Consider the following 13,426-nt stretch of genomic DNA (forward strand, 5'->3'; position numbering starts at 1 on the left):
AGCTTGTCCTTGTGGGCTCCAATATGTGGGCAGAACTTCTAGAAAGTTGGGGGTTAGACTCCAAGAACATGTGAATAATATAGAAAAAAAAGGTTATAGACACCACAGTTTGTCCAACCACTTTAGGTGGGTGCAGAGGAGACAGAGGACAACATAAGCCCCATAGTTACTCTATGGGTGACGTCAAGTCCCATTCATTTCAAAGCTGTTGTCCTCCATATCCTCTGCAGAGCTTCCAGCGCTGGAGATCGGGTTGGCATGGGTCAGATTGGCTTTCAAAAAGGTATGTACACTCATCTTTTCTTTAGAGGGATAGAGAGGTTAGTGTTAGATCCCTAGTGTCTATAGATGCAGGGATTTTAGATTTTGCAAGGACTTCCACTTTAAGGGGTTTCCAACCAAATAAAAAAATGACCAATAAAAAAATCGTATTGGATAAACACGAGGAAGGAGACTACCCTTGTGTTTAAAAACTCTGTCTGATTACCTGGAAATTAGGTCCTTGATGACGCCTTGTGGGAGGGCGAAATGCGTTGACGTAATTTTTGGTGCAAAGTCCAAACGATGTAACTTTCCGATTTTACATAGTTAGTTAGTCAGGTTGAAAAAAGACACAAGTCCATCCAGTTCAACCACAAAAAACAAAATAAAAAAACACAGTAAAATCCTATACACCCAACTCCATACCCACAGTTGATCCAGAGGAAGGCAAAAAACCCCAGCGGAGCATGATCCAATTTGCTACAGCAGGGGAAAAAATTCCTTCCTGATCCCCCGAGAGGCAATCGGATTTACCCTGGATCAACTATACCTACAAATCTTAGTACTCAGTTATATTCTGTACATTTAGGAAAGAATCCAGACCTTTCTTAAAGCAATCTACTGAGCTGGCCAGAACCACCTCTGGAGGGAGTCTGTTCCACATTTTCACAGCTCTTACTGTGAAAAAACCTTTCCGTACTTGGAGGTGAAATCTCTTTTCCTCTAGACGTAAAGAGTGCCCCCTTGTCCTCAGTGATGACCGTAAAGTGAATAACTCAACACCAAGTTCACTGTATGGACCTCTTATATATTTGTACATGTTGATCATATCCCCCCTTATTCTCCTCTTCTCAAGAGTGAATAAATTTAGTTCCTCTAATCTTTCCTCATAGCTGAGCTCCTCCATGCCTCTTATCAGTTTGGTTGCTCTTCTCTGCACTTTCTCCAGTTCTCCTATATCCTTTTTGAGAACGGGTGCCCAAAACTGAACTGCATATTCCAGATGAGGTCTTACTAATGATTTGTACAGGGGCAAAATTATATCTCTGTCTCTGGAGTCCATACCTCTCTTAATACAAGAAAGGACTTTGCTCGCTTTGGAAACCGCAGCTTGGCATTGCATGCCATTATTGAGCTTATGATCAACTAAAACCCCCAGATCCTTCTCCACTACAGACCCCCCAGTTGTACTCCCCCTAGTATGTATGATGCATGCATATTCTTAGCCCCCAAGTGCATAACTTTACATTTATCTACATTAAACCTCATCTGCCACTTAGTCGCCCAATCAGACAGAGCATTGAGGTCGGCTTGTAAATTGGAGACATCCTGTAAGGACATTATTCCACTGCATAGCTTGGTGTCATCTGCAAAGACAGAAATTTTACTTTTGATCTCAGACCCAATATCATTTATAAATATATTGAAAAGTAAGGGTCCCAGCACTGAACCTTGGGGTACACCACTCATAACATTGGACCATTCAGAGTAAGAATCATTAACCACGACTCTCTGAATTCTGTCTTTCAGCCAGTTTTCTATCCATTTACAAACTGATATATCCAATCCTGTAGACCTTACCTTACACATGAGCCGTGTGTGCGGAACTGTATCGAAGGCTTTTGCAAAATCCAAATATATCACGTCCACAGCCACGCCTCTGTCCAGGGTTTTACTTACCTCTTCATAAAAGGAAATCAGGTTTGTCTGACAACTTCTGTCTTTCATGAATCCATGTTGTCTGCTGCTTAAATAGTTTTTTTCCAGCAAGAACTCATCCATGTGGTCTTTTATTAAACGTTCCAGTATCTTCCCAACTATAGAAGTTAAACTAACAGGTCTATAGTTACTTGGTAAAGACTTTGTTCCCTTTTTAAATATGGGCACCACATTGGCCCTGCGCCAATCCAGTGGTACTATTCCTGTCTTTAATGAGTCCCTAAATATTAGATACAGTGGCTTTGAAATGACAGAGCTCAACTCACCTAGGATCCGTGGATGGATGCCATCAGGTCCAGGTGCTTTATCCACCTTTATTCTGTCTAAATATTTCTGGACCATATCACTTTTGAGCCATTGTGGATTTGGGGCTGTGTCACTCCCACCCCCATTTTGGACATGAGCTCCCCCATGCTCCATTGTATACACAGAGCTGAAGAAAACATTTAGTAAATTTGCCTTCTCTTTGTCCCCAGTCACCCACTCTAGATTATTTTGTAAGGGGCCTACATGCTCAGACTTCACCTTTTTACTATTAATATATTTAAAGAATTTTTTGGGGTTTGTCCTACTATCTTTTGCAATCTGTCGTTCGTTTTGAATTTTTGCATCCTTGATTTCCTTTTTGCATATCCTGTTATATTCTTTGTAACATTTAAACAACACTAGTGTTCCTTCATTTTTATATTTTTTAAAAGCTACTTTCTTATTGTTTATAGCTTTTTTAACTTTGACCGTGAGCCACATAGGTTTTATTTTTAGCCTTTTAAACTTATTGCCCATGGGAACATACTTTGCAGTGAGGTTCCACACAGTCTTTTTGAAGAATTCCCATTTCTGTTCTGTGTTCATCTGTGCCAATAGTCCCTCCCAGTCCAAGTCCTGGAGAGCAGCCCTCATCCTTGGAAAATTTGCTCTCTTAAAATTTAGTGTTTTAATATTTCCTGTATGTATTTCTTGCTTATAGTTAACATTAAATGAAATCATGTTATGATCACTGCTACCCAGGTGTTCCTTTATCTGAACATTAGTAATAAGCTCTGCATGGTTTGAAATTATCAGGTCCAACAGGGCATCATTCCTAGTTGGGGCCTCAATAAACTGCACCATAAAATTGTCCTGCAATAGGTTTTTAAATTTTTGTCCTTTAACTGTCCCAGAAGTGCCATTAATCCAGTCAATTTCTGGGTAGTTAAAATCCCCCATTATTATCACCGTCCCAGACCTTGCAGCCCTTTCCATCTGTGCACGGAGCTGAGTCTCCACCTCCTCATTAACATTGGGTGGTTTATAACAAACTCCAATGATTAATTTTGAACTACGCACATCTGTATGCAGTTCCACCCATAATTTTGGTGGAAGACATGCTGGATGCGGCGTTTCCTGGATTGAATTCCTGCACTGCATACATGCTTATTTTACATCGGTGTCTTGTAAGTGCAAAACGTGTTTGCGCAATAAACAGCAGCTTTACAGAACTTCACTATCAGTTATTTTTTTCATTTTGGCGAATATCTCAACCTTTGACAACCACGCTAGGGGAGATCTTCATTGGACCGCTTTGAGTCCTCATTTCCTGCCAGATTTCAGCTTTTATGACCCTTAGACTGAAAAGCTAGGGGTCCATTATATCTGGTGAGTGGGGACACAGGTGGGGTGTGTGTCACACCACAGAGTGAAATTTTGGAGCACTATAGCACTTTTCAGAGGATCGGAGCACAAGTGCACTTTTATTGGGATGTTTTGCAATATTCAGTAATATGGTTTTCACTATTGCGAGCACTGTTTTTATTTTATTGTATGATTTCAAGTGAAGAGCACTTTGTGTACAGCAGCTGTAATTTTCATTATATATATATTTTTTCAAGTTTCTACTTTCAGCGCAAGTATTTATAATTGTTCACAAGCCTTCAATTTCACCTCATGTTGCTACAGAAAAGAAATTTCATGGCCTTTTTCGATTATATTTATCACACAATTCTCCCATCATAAATTAGAAATTAGTTTGTTTTTCACAAAATTTCCAACATGCCTGATCACTTAAATTCAAGGGCCATACAAAAAAGCGACTGTTGCTGCAGCCCACTAATGGTGCAAAATTCTGATGAAAATTCATAGTTACAATTTTCAAAAGAAAATTCCTTTGGAATTCGACCCATGAATGGCCGGCTTAACCTTTTGATTAGTTACAGGTTGAGTGTCCAGCAGTCTAATTAGGCTTGAATGATTAGGGAAGGTGTGCAGTGCTAAGTAATGACCAGCAGATGGAGGAGGCCTGGGACACAATTATTATTTGTTACATGTATGTATGATAGCAGTAGGAGAAAACTGATTAGCCCTCTTGCAGGATTAAGCCCTTCGCACCGACCGTACTCAAATATGCGTTCATGGCTTGAAGGGGCTCTACTGGGGTGATGCCTGCAGCTTCAGGCATCACCCCAGTACCGTTTTTAGAGCCAGCGGTTGGCTCTAAAAAGCCGCTCAGATGTTATCCTAAAAGAGCTGGGAAGGGATATGCCCCCCACCGCCTTTCACTGCCTTCTGCTGCCTTCCACCACTCTTCGGGCCTTCCGTCCCACCGGGAGACCCAAGCCACCAGCTAGCACATCCGTTGCCTAGGCTGAGACCCGAACTAAGCCGTATTTGATCGAGTCTCCGATATAAAATCCCGGAAGCAACGTCACACCCAGTTTACTCGGCTGCCAATGGCGCAGATTTAACAAAAAAAAATTGTAGTATTCAGAATCACCGATTTTGGCAATCTGAATACTTTTAAGTGCAAATTAGTGATTTGGGGTCTTTTAGACTCCCGACTCCTCCATAAAGAGTACCCCTCATCACCTATTACTTTCATAAGGGATGTTTACATTCCTTGTGACAGCAATAAAAGTTATCATATTTTTTTTAAGGGACCATGTAAAAAAAAAAAAAAAATTAAAGCTCCCCATCCCTGCGTGCTTTCGCAGCAAAAAAACGCATAAGTAAATCACGCCCGCAAATGTAAACAGTGTTCAAATCACACATGTGAGGTATCGTCAGAGTAAAAGCAAAGATTGTAGCAAAAGACCTCCTCTGTAACTCTAAAAAGGTAACCGTTATGCCGCGTACACACGACCGATTTTCGGGATGTAAAAAATGTCATTCAAAACGATCGTGTGTGAGCTCGTCAAAAATGGGCATTAAAAATTTCGAACATGCTCTAAATTTTCACGTCGTTTTTAACGTTGAAGTTTTTAACGTCGTAAAAAATGGTCGTGTGTGGGCTTTAACAATGTGAAAAAAACGTGCATGCTCAGAAGCAAGTTATGAGACGGGAGCGCTCATTCTGGTAAAACTAGCGTTCGAAATGGAGATAGCACATTCATCACGCTGTAACAGACAGAAAAGCACAAATCGTCTTTTACTAACATGAAATCAGCAAAAGCAGCCCCAAGAGTGGCGTCACCTGCATGGAACTTCCCCTTTATAGTGCCTTTGTACGTGTTGTACGTTACCGCGCTTTGCTAGAGCATTTTTTTTCATGATTGTGTGTAGGCAAGGCCGGTTTAACAATACAGTAATTGGGTTGAAAAAAACGTTGTTTTTTTCTAGACCATTAAAAATGGTCGTGTGTACGCGGCATTCCTTTTTTTTAAAGCGTCGCTTATGGAGATTTTTAGGTACCGTTGTTTGTCGCCACTCCACGAGTGTGCGCAATTTCAAAGCATGACATGTTAGGTATCTATTTACTCGACTTAACATCAACTTTCACATTTCGCACAATAATTGGGCTAGCTTTACTGTTTATTTTATTTATTTTTTCCTGAAAGTGTCTTTTCTCCCAAAAAATTGCGTTTGAAAGACCGCTGCGCAAATACCGTGTGACATAAAATATTTCAACAATCGCCATTCTCTAGGGTCTCTGCTAAATATATATATATATATATATATATATATATATATATATATAATGTTTGGGGGATCTAAGTAATTTTCTAGCAAAAAATACGGATTTTAACTTGTAAGCAACAAATGTCAGAAATAGGATTAGGCATGAAAGGGTTAAAAAAAACTGCTCTTAACCCTTATTATTCCCTCTCTCCTCTGCATAAGGGTATGCTTATCCCTTTTCTGGTCAACTAATCAGGTACACTCAGGCAACCAAGAATAGGTAGTTTGATCGTGGTAGCTTCAACGAGCCCCATACCGGTCCGTGGCCACCTTGGGGCCAGCCTCAGTCTAAAATGGATTCCTATTTTCTTTCTACGCATGCATTCAATAAGCCTTTGTTTGCTTTTTTACACTGTACAAGCAAAAAAATGGTATACATGTCGTTTTTCTTGTTACATTTTGCAGCAAAATGTCAAATCCCCTGTAAGACATGCGATTGCATTACGCAAGAACATCTGTTCTTCTTCCATGTGCTGAGCATTCATGTGAAACAGATGTTCGCAGAATGCTACAACAATTAGCACAAGCTCCCCCAGCTTTAGTCACAGGGATTTCACCCGTCCTTTTGTGCCACTTCCAGATGTACGACGCATTGATGATCAGCCTGTCATAGATTAACGCAACATTTAAAAAGAGTGTTTGGAAGGAGAACTGCCCTGGTTTGAATTTAATAAGTTAAACACAAAGAACTAGCATACAACATGGTAAATATTAAGCAAAACCTCTGTAGGGAGCGCAATGTTATTTCAAATGTTTTCAAAAATAAATAAACTAAACATGGGGCAGCTTCACAACGCATGGCTTTTGTGTATATAAGCTGCGCTATCACATAGACTTCAACTATGTCCCGCGGTCCATTTTCAGAAAGCGGACATAATATAAGCTAATGGGAAAGCGCAACTAACCCGCATAAACTTTGGTTAGCTGTGCTTTGTCCAAAGCATGGTGGGGCAGTGTGAAGACGCCCTTACTGGATGTAAAAGGGAATAATCCTTTGTATTTTTTTATATAACACCACAGAATCAGCGAAAAGACGTTTAGAGGATGCAACTGTTAAAGAACTAGTTATCGTATAAGCCGAGTTTTTCAGCACATTTTTTGTGCTGAAAAAGCCCCCCTCGGCTCATACTGGAGTCTCACGGGGCTAGATTCAGAGAGGAGATACGCCGGCGTATCTCCAGATACGCTGTTGTATCTCTGAGTCCGGCCGGTCGTATCTATGCGCCTGATTCATAGAATCAGTTACGCATAGATTTCCCTAAGATACGACCGGCGTAAGTGTTTTACACCGTCGTATCTTAGGCTGCATATTTACGCTGGCCGCTAGGTGGCGCTTCTGTATAGTTAAGCGAGGAATATGCAAATGAGCTAGATACACCGATTCAGAAACGTACGTCTGCCCGGCGCATTGTTTTACGTTGTTTACGTTAGGCTTTTTTCGGCGTATAGTTACCCCTGCTATATGAGGCGTATCCTATGTGAACCTCCCTGGCGGTATGATTCTGTCTGGAATTACGTACCAAAAGCGGTACAATTATTTGCAAGGAAATTTGGCGTTTTATACTGTAGGTCTGTAATTTTTAGGAATAACTCACTTAAATCTGTCCAAACAAGAGTCTTGTAGGCATCCCGGGTATGATTTTTTTAAAAAACAAAATTATAAATTATAATATAATAAATAATTATAAATAATTATAACAAATAATAATATAATTATAATAAAAATTATTCAATAATGTAATCAACTCAAAATCACTGAAATTTGCTCAGTTGCAGAATTGTCGCTGTCATTACTTTTATTTTTTTATGACGAATTTCCCCACAAATCGCTATTGCACAATTCTGCAAGTGATTATAATTTATTATCGGTGTTTTCTAGCTGCTCTAAAACCATTTTTGACATAAAGGGACACTTTTGGACAATCTACAGTTTTCAGGCAGAAAGAACAGTTTTTATTATATAAAAGTACATGTAGGACACTGGGCAGACCACTAGGGACAAGGGGGGTGTGTATTTTTTACATACAGTACTGTAATCTATAAGATTACAGTATACTGTATGTAATGTGTTTGTTTACCTTTTTGAATTTGGCGTCGTTCTCCGCCCCCGTGCGTCGTAACGTCGCAGGGAACGGAGATCGGCGGCACACGGGGACACTGTGAATCAAGCGAGGAGGACACAGCTCGCTCACACAGCGGTGATGCATCACAGGATCCAGGGACAAGGTGAGTAACTTGTCTGTGGATGCTGCGAAGGTAAGCCGCGCCGCTGCACACTCTGCACATCTACCCCGAGCGTGACTCGGGGATACCGATCCCAGCATGAAAAAAAAACACCCGAGTCACGCTCGGGGATACAGCCAGGCAGGTTAAGTATGGCCGTCGTTCCCGCGTTGAGTTTTGAAAATGTTACGTTGTTTGCGTAAGTCGTTCGCGAATAGGGATGTACGTAATTTACGTTCACGTCGAAAGCAATGACGTTTTGCGGCGGATTTTCGAGCATGCGCACGGGGATGCCGTTCGTAAAATAACGTCAAATACGCGGGGTCACAGTTAATATACATAAAACACGCCCACATCATTCACATTTGAATTAAGCGGGCTTACAGTACACCAACACAGATACGTTACGCCACCGTAACTAGGGGTGCAAGTTCTTGCTGAATACAGAACTTGCGCCCTAAATTACGGCGGCGTAACGTATCTGAGATACGTTACGCCGGGCATAAAGATAGACGAGTCTATCTGAATCTAGCCCACTGTGTCCATCTGCACCCTTATGCGCCTGATCTCCTGGCACTGTGACGTGCAGTCTAGTCGGCGGCTGTCCAGTGTAACAAAGCCCGGTCTCCTCCTCATCCGTGATAGGCGGAACACTGACTCACTGCTGGGAAACTGAATCAGTGTTCCGTCACAGACGAGGACGCAGCGGAGACGGGGCTTTGTTACACTGGACGGCCGCCGACTAGACTGGCTGCATGTCACAGCGCCGGTGTTCTGGAGATCAAGGTACATGAGGCTGCAGATGGACACAGTGAGGCAGGGAAATGGACACAGTGAGGCAGGGATATGGGCACAGTGAGGCTGCAGATGGACACAGTGAGGCAGGGAGATGGACACAGTGAGGCTGCAGATGGACACAGTGAGGCATGCAGATGGGCACATTGAGGCATGCAGATAAGCACAGTGAGACATGCAGATGGGCACAGTGAGGCTGCAAATGGGCACAGTAAGGCTGCAGATGGGCATTGTTCCACTTACAGTAGCTGCTACATTTCTCACCCTAGGCTTATACTCGAGTCAATACGTTTTCCCATTTTTTTGTGGTAAAATTAGGTGCCTCGGCTTATATTCGGGTCGGCTTATAATCGAGTATATACGGTAATATATTTCAAGCTTTATGTCTTAGTATCAAGTAATGTGGTTGATTTACTAAAGACAAATAAGCTGTTCACTTTGCAAAGGCATTTTTCCATGAGCGTAGTGAATGAGGTGAAATTGCACTTTGCAAATGTAGAGGCCTCCCGTACTTCTAGAGGCCTGATGGTGACCTCCAGGGTCAGAGAGAGATGACATTCATCTTCATAGAATGGGTTACCAGGCACGGTGGGTGTAATGCAAGATGTAATGATGGATGCCAGTCACTTTTTGAATGCTAATAAAGAGATTTATTGTCTCTTAACAAGAACTGTGGGAGAGGGGGTTAGGGCCAGGTAAACCTTAGGTAGATGCAATGACAATTAGCAGACTATGAGACATAATAGGCAGACAGCTATATAGTTCAAAGCCTCCAGCCGGATGCAACTTTCTGTATTGGCCTTAAACTAAGCTTTTAACAGTTTCCAAGGATCTTCACACATAGCACTTAGCAATACAGTACGGTTCTTCTCTTATCTCACAGTTTCGCACTGTAGGACCTCACTCACTTAGCTCTCAGTCTCTCACTTGACTTCCAAATCCCAGCCGCCCACTGGATCCCTTTGAGCTCTTCCACAGCTAACCCGCTGCACACTTCCCAAGCATCACCCCCACTAACCTGCTGGGTCCCTGGCTTGGCACTTACTGAAGCTTTCCCACTTCTTCTCTGTCCCCGGCTGGTGAGAAGACTGCTCTGGTACTTCTTCAGGCTTACTCACAGTAGTCTCTGGTAATAAGGTAGATGGTCCCTTAGTGACGACTGCTTCCCCTTTACCTCTGACCATGACTGGTTCCCTGTCCGCCTGAACCTCTGTAACTCGGTTGGACTCCAATCCTGCAGTCCCAACCCTACGCTGCTTCTCCTACACCTGTGTAGGCCTCGGGCAGCCTAGCAGCCAGGTGTCCCTGGCAAACTTCTGGCCTAGCAACCTGGCTAGCGGTCCAGGTGGCACAGAAAACCGATCACCTGACTACATCCAAATAAATAGTCTCTCCCAGCAGGCCAAGGGTCTAAAGAAACCCCTGCCAATTGGCTGAGACATCCCATCCATTCATAATCTGACCTTGCTATGCCCTTGTCGATCTAATGTCACCAGCAACAGTGCCACCCAGTGACAGGAGAGAAAAGATGCAGCAACTCCAGAATTAGAGAGGAAATCTCTATAGAAAGTAGTAATATCTGATAGAAAGATAGATTTGCCCTTTATTTGGATGAATATGTGACGTGTTGGTTCTTTATTTGGATGAATTTGTGATGTGTTGGTTCTTTATTTGGGTGACTATGTGATGTGTCTTGTCACAGGAGAATTGTGCCATTTCAGCATCTAGACAATGAAGAATTTTGAGTTTTGGGGTTATGCAGATTGTCCAGCTTATTGGTATTTGTGCATTAAAATGTTTTTGTCATACTCAGTCTGTCATTATTATGTTGCTTTAACTGTTCCATATTTCTGTTTTCAACCAGACAAAGATGGTAGCATCATGCCAGAACAGGTCCCTGTCTCAGGTCCCAGTGGAGCTTCAACTAGGCATTCGGTCTCTCAACCTTTCAAGGAACAACTTGAAGAACATCACTAAAAACCCATTGTCCTTTTATTCCTTTCTGGAGATCCTGGACCTTAGCAGCAACAAAATAAGTTTTATTGAACCTCACACATTCACAAACATGATCCACCTGAAGGAAATCAATCTTTCTGACAACAACTTGGACAAGATTGACTACTCCAAGTCACCAGGAATAGGATTTTTACCAAACGTGCAAAAGTTGGACCTGTCAGGAAATAGCTTGTACACAGACATGACTTGGTATTTTTTACAAAATGCCCCTCACCTTCACTACCTTTCTTTAGTAGGTAACAGCATCATAATGATTAACCCAGAAACCTTTCCAGGAACCCCTCTTTTGTCAGAAGTAGACCTTCGCAACAATATTATTATGGACATCGAGGAGGGCTCTTTTGACCACCTTGTGCATCTCAGGAGAATTCATCTGGCCATGAATTCCATCACTTGCATATCCAGATTTAACCTTCGCCAGCTTGAAAGCCTCAACCTCAGTAAAAATAGTATTCAGACATTCCACACATCGGATTCAGAAGAAGAATACCATCTCAAACATGTTGACCTAAGTGACAACAAACTTGTACATTTTCCTATTTTGCCAACTGTTAACAATCTCATTACGTTAAATTTATCGATGAATCTTATAAGTTTTGATGAAAACACATCTCATGTTGAACTTGCTTGGTTGGAAGAAGAAGAAGGATCAAGGAACACTACTATGGTTAATCTGCTCACACTTACCCATTTAGACTTGAGTTACAATAATATAAAATCCATACCAGAAGATTTCTTTAGCAGTATGCCAATGCTTAAATTCTTAAACCTGTCCCAGAACTGCATGGAATATTTTACATTTGGACACACAGTTACATTGAACTTTTTGGAAGAACTTGACTTAAGTGGCAACTCCTTACAGAATATGTCACTCGCTGCACTCTCTCTACCTAATTTAAAAATACTTTATCTACAAAATAACAAACTGCACTTCACTGAATCTAGAACCTTCCAGGGACTGCCCAACATTGCCTTTATTAATCTTCAAAACAACAACGTTGAGTTGTGTGGTCTCACCATGGAAATGCCCACACAAAATATGGAGAAAGGGCAGTGCATATCATTTTTCAACATATCATCTCTGCAACACTTAAACCTCAGAGAGAACATGTTACAAGTCATACCGGAACGTGCATTTTATGGCACGTCATTGACTTTCCTAGATGTCTCCAGAAACCTTGGCCTTTTCATAGCGAAAGATGCTTTGAAGGGGTTAGAAAATTCTCTAGAAGTTCTACACTTAGAAGACAATGCTATTTTTAATTTGAACATTGACCTTCCTCTTCTAGTCCAATTAAGATATTTGAACTTGTCAGGAAACCATTTAACATGGTTGCCTACGTGGAAGAGAAATTGTCAATTAGAAACACTTGATCTGAGCAACAACAGCTTCAGCAATCTAAAAGACAGCAATATTCCTGTGTTGGAGAACACATTACGGATTCTTTCTTTGACTGGCAATCCGTTAGGTTGCTGTGAAAATGGTTGGATCATCCACATGGTCCGAAAAAACACAGTAACTATCACGGCTCTTGATGCCACAACGTGCCATAACTCTAATGGCCAGAAGGAGGAGATAAAGCTGGAGCAGAAAAGTTTGGAAAACTGTGATAAAGAAGATGTAAAAAATACAAATACAGTAATAATTTTAACAGTGGTGTTGGTTTCATTGGTGACTGTAGTCGGCATCGGATCTTTGGCTTGTTACTGTAGGCAAAAACTTAAACAGCAATTTAAGGCTTAGCATGAAGGATTTTTTATCTGTTTTAGTTTTTCTCACTCTGTTGGACTTACAACATGCATAAGAAAATGAACCAACAGGACTTAAATGAACCAACCGTTTTAAAATCAACAGTTTACTCTTTATTTTTCATTTATACACACTTATAAAAGAAATCTATTTCAAATCTAATTTTCATCAATGTTGGTGAGACTAATCATGATGAGGCAAAAAGGGTATTCTTGGACGCCTTTTACTTTATTTTGTACTTCCTATGGCAGGTAACAATATAAAGGAAACATTTTTTGAAGAAAAACATTTTTAAAATGTTCTTTTAAATTCCTAAAATTTTGGACCAAGGGCTAATCTTTATGTGTGTTAAAGCTATACAAAACAATGAACCTGGCTCGTAAGCCAATTGTAAGCCAATCTAGAACTTTTTAAGATCTATTAAAAAAAAAATCCAGTTTCTGCATAAAGGACCTAAATGGAATTTCACATATCTAATGTTTTTATTTTTTTATTTTAAATAGTAGAAAAAAAGATTATTCTCTTTTAAAGCAAATCTTCCATGCCAAAACAAAAGGTCCCTTTTCGCGACCCAAAATAAACGGCTATAAAATGTCATCTGTAAACAAATCGGTCACCCTGAAAAAACAGATTACTTAGGCCCCTTCCACATAGTGCCTCAGTCTTGCGGATTCCGCTTGCTCAGTTGGGGATTGCTCCGATGATCCCCACCAAGCAGGCAGATAACAGGTC

At 41.1% G+C, this 13,426-nt stretch overlaps 1 protein-coding gene across 1 annotated transcript in view; it reads left to right on the forward strand.

Annotated features, from left to right (window-relative positions):
- Positions 1-13,166, forward strand: part of LRRC32 (leucine rich repeat containing 32) — an 81,902-nt gene extending 68,736 nt beyond the window's left edge. Inside the window, exon 3 of the mRNA XM_040340000.1 lies at positions 10,793-13,166. Coding sequence (XP_040195934.1) covers positions 10,793-12,688 — 1,896 coding nt within the window. The 3' untranslated portion in view covers positions 12,689-13,166. The remainder of the gene's footprint in view (positions 1-10,792) is intronic.
- Positions 13,167-13,426: the final 260 nt, after the last annotated feature.

This window comes from Rana temporaria, chromosome 2 (assembly GCF_905171775.1).
Source record: "Rana temporaria chromosome 2, aRanTem1.1, whole genome shotgun sequence".
NCBI classification, from domain to species: Eukaryota; Metazoa; Chordata; class Amphibia; order Anura; family Ranidae; genus Rana; species Rana temporaria.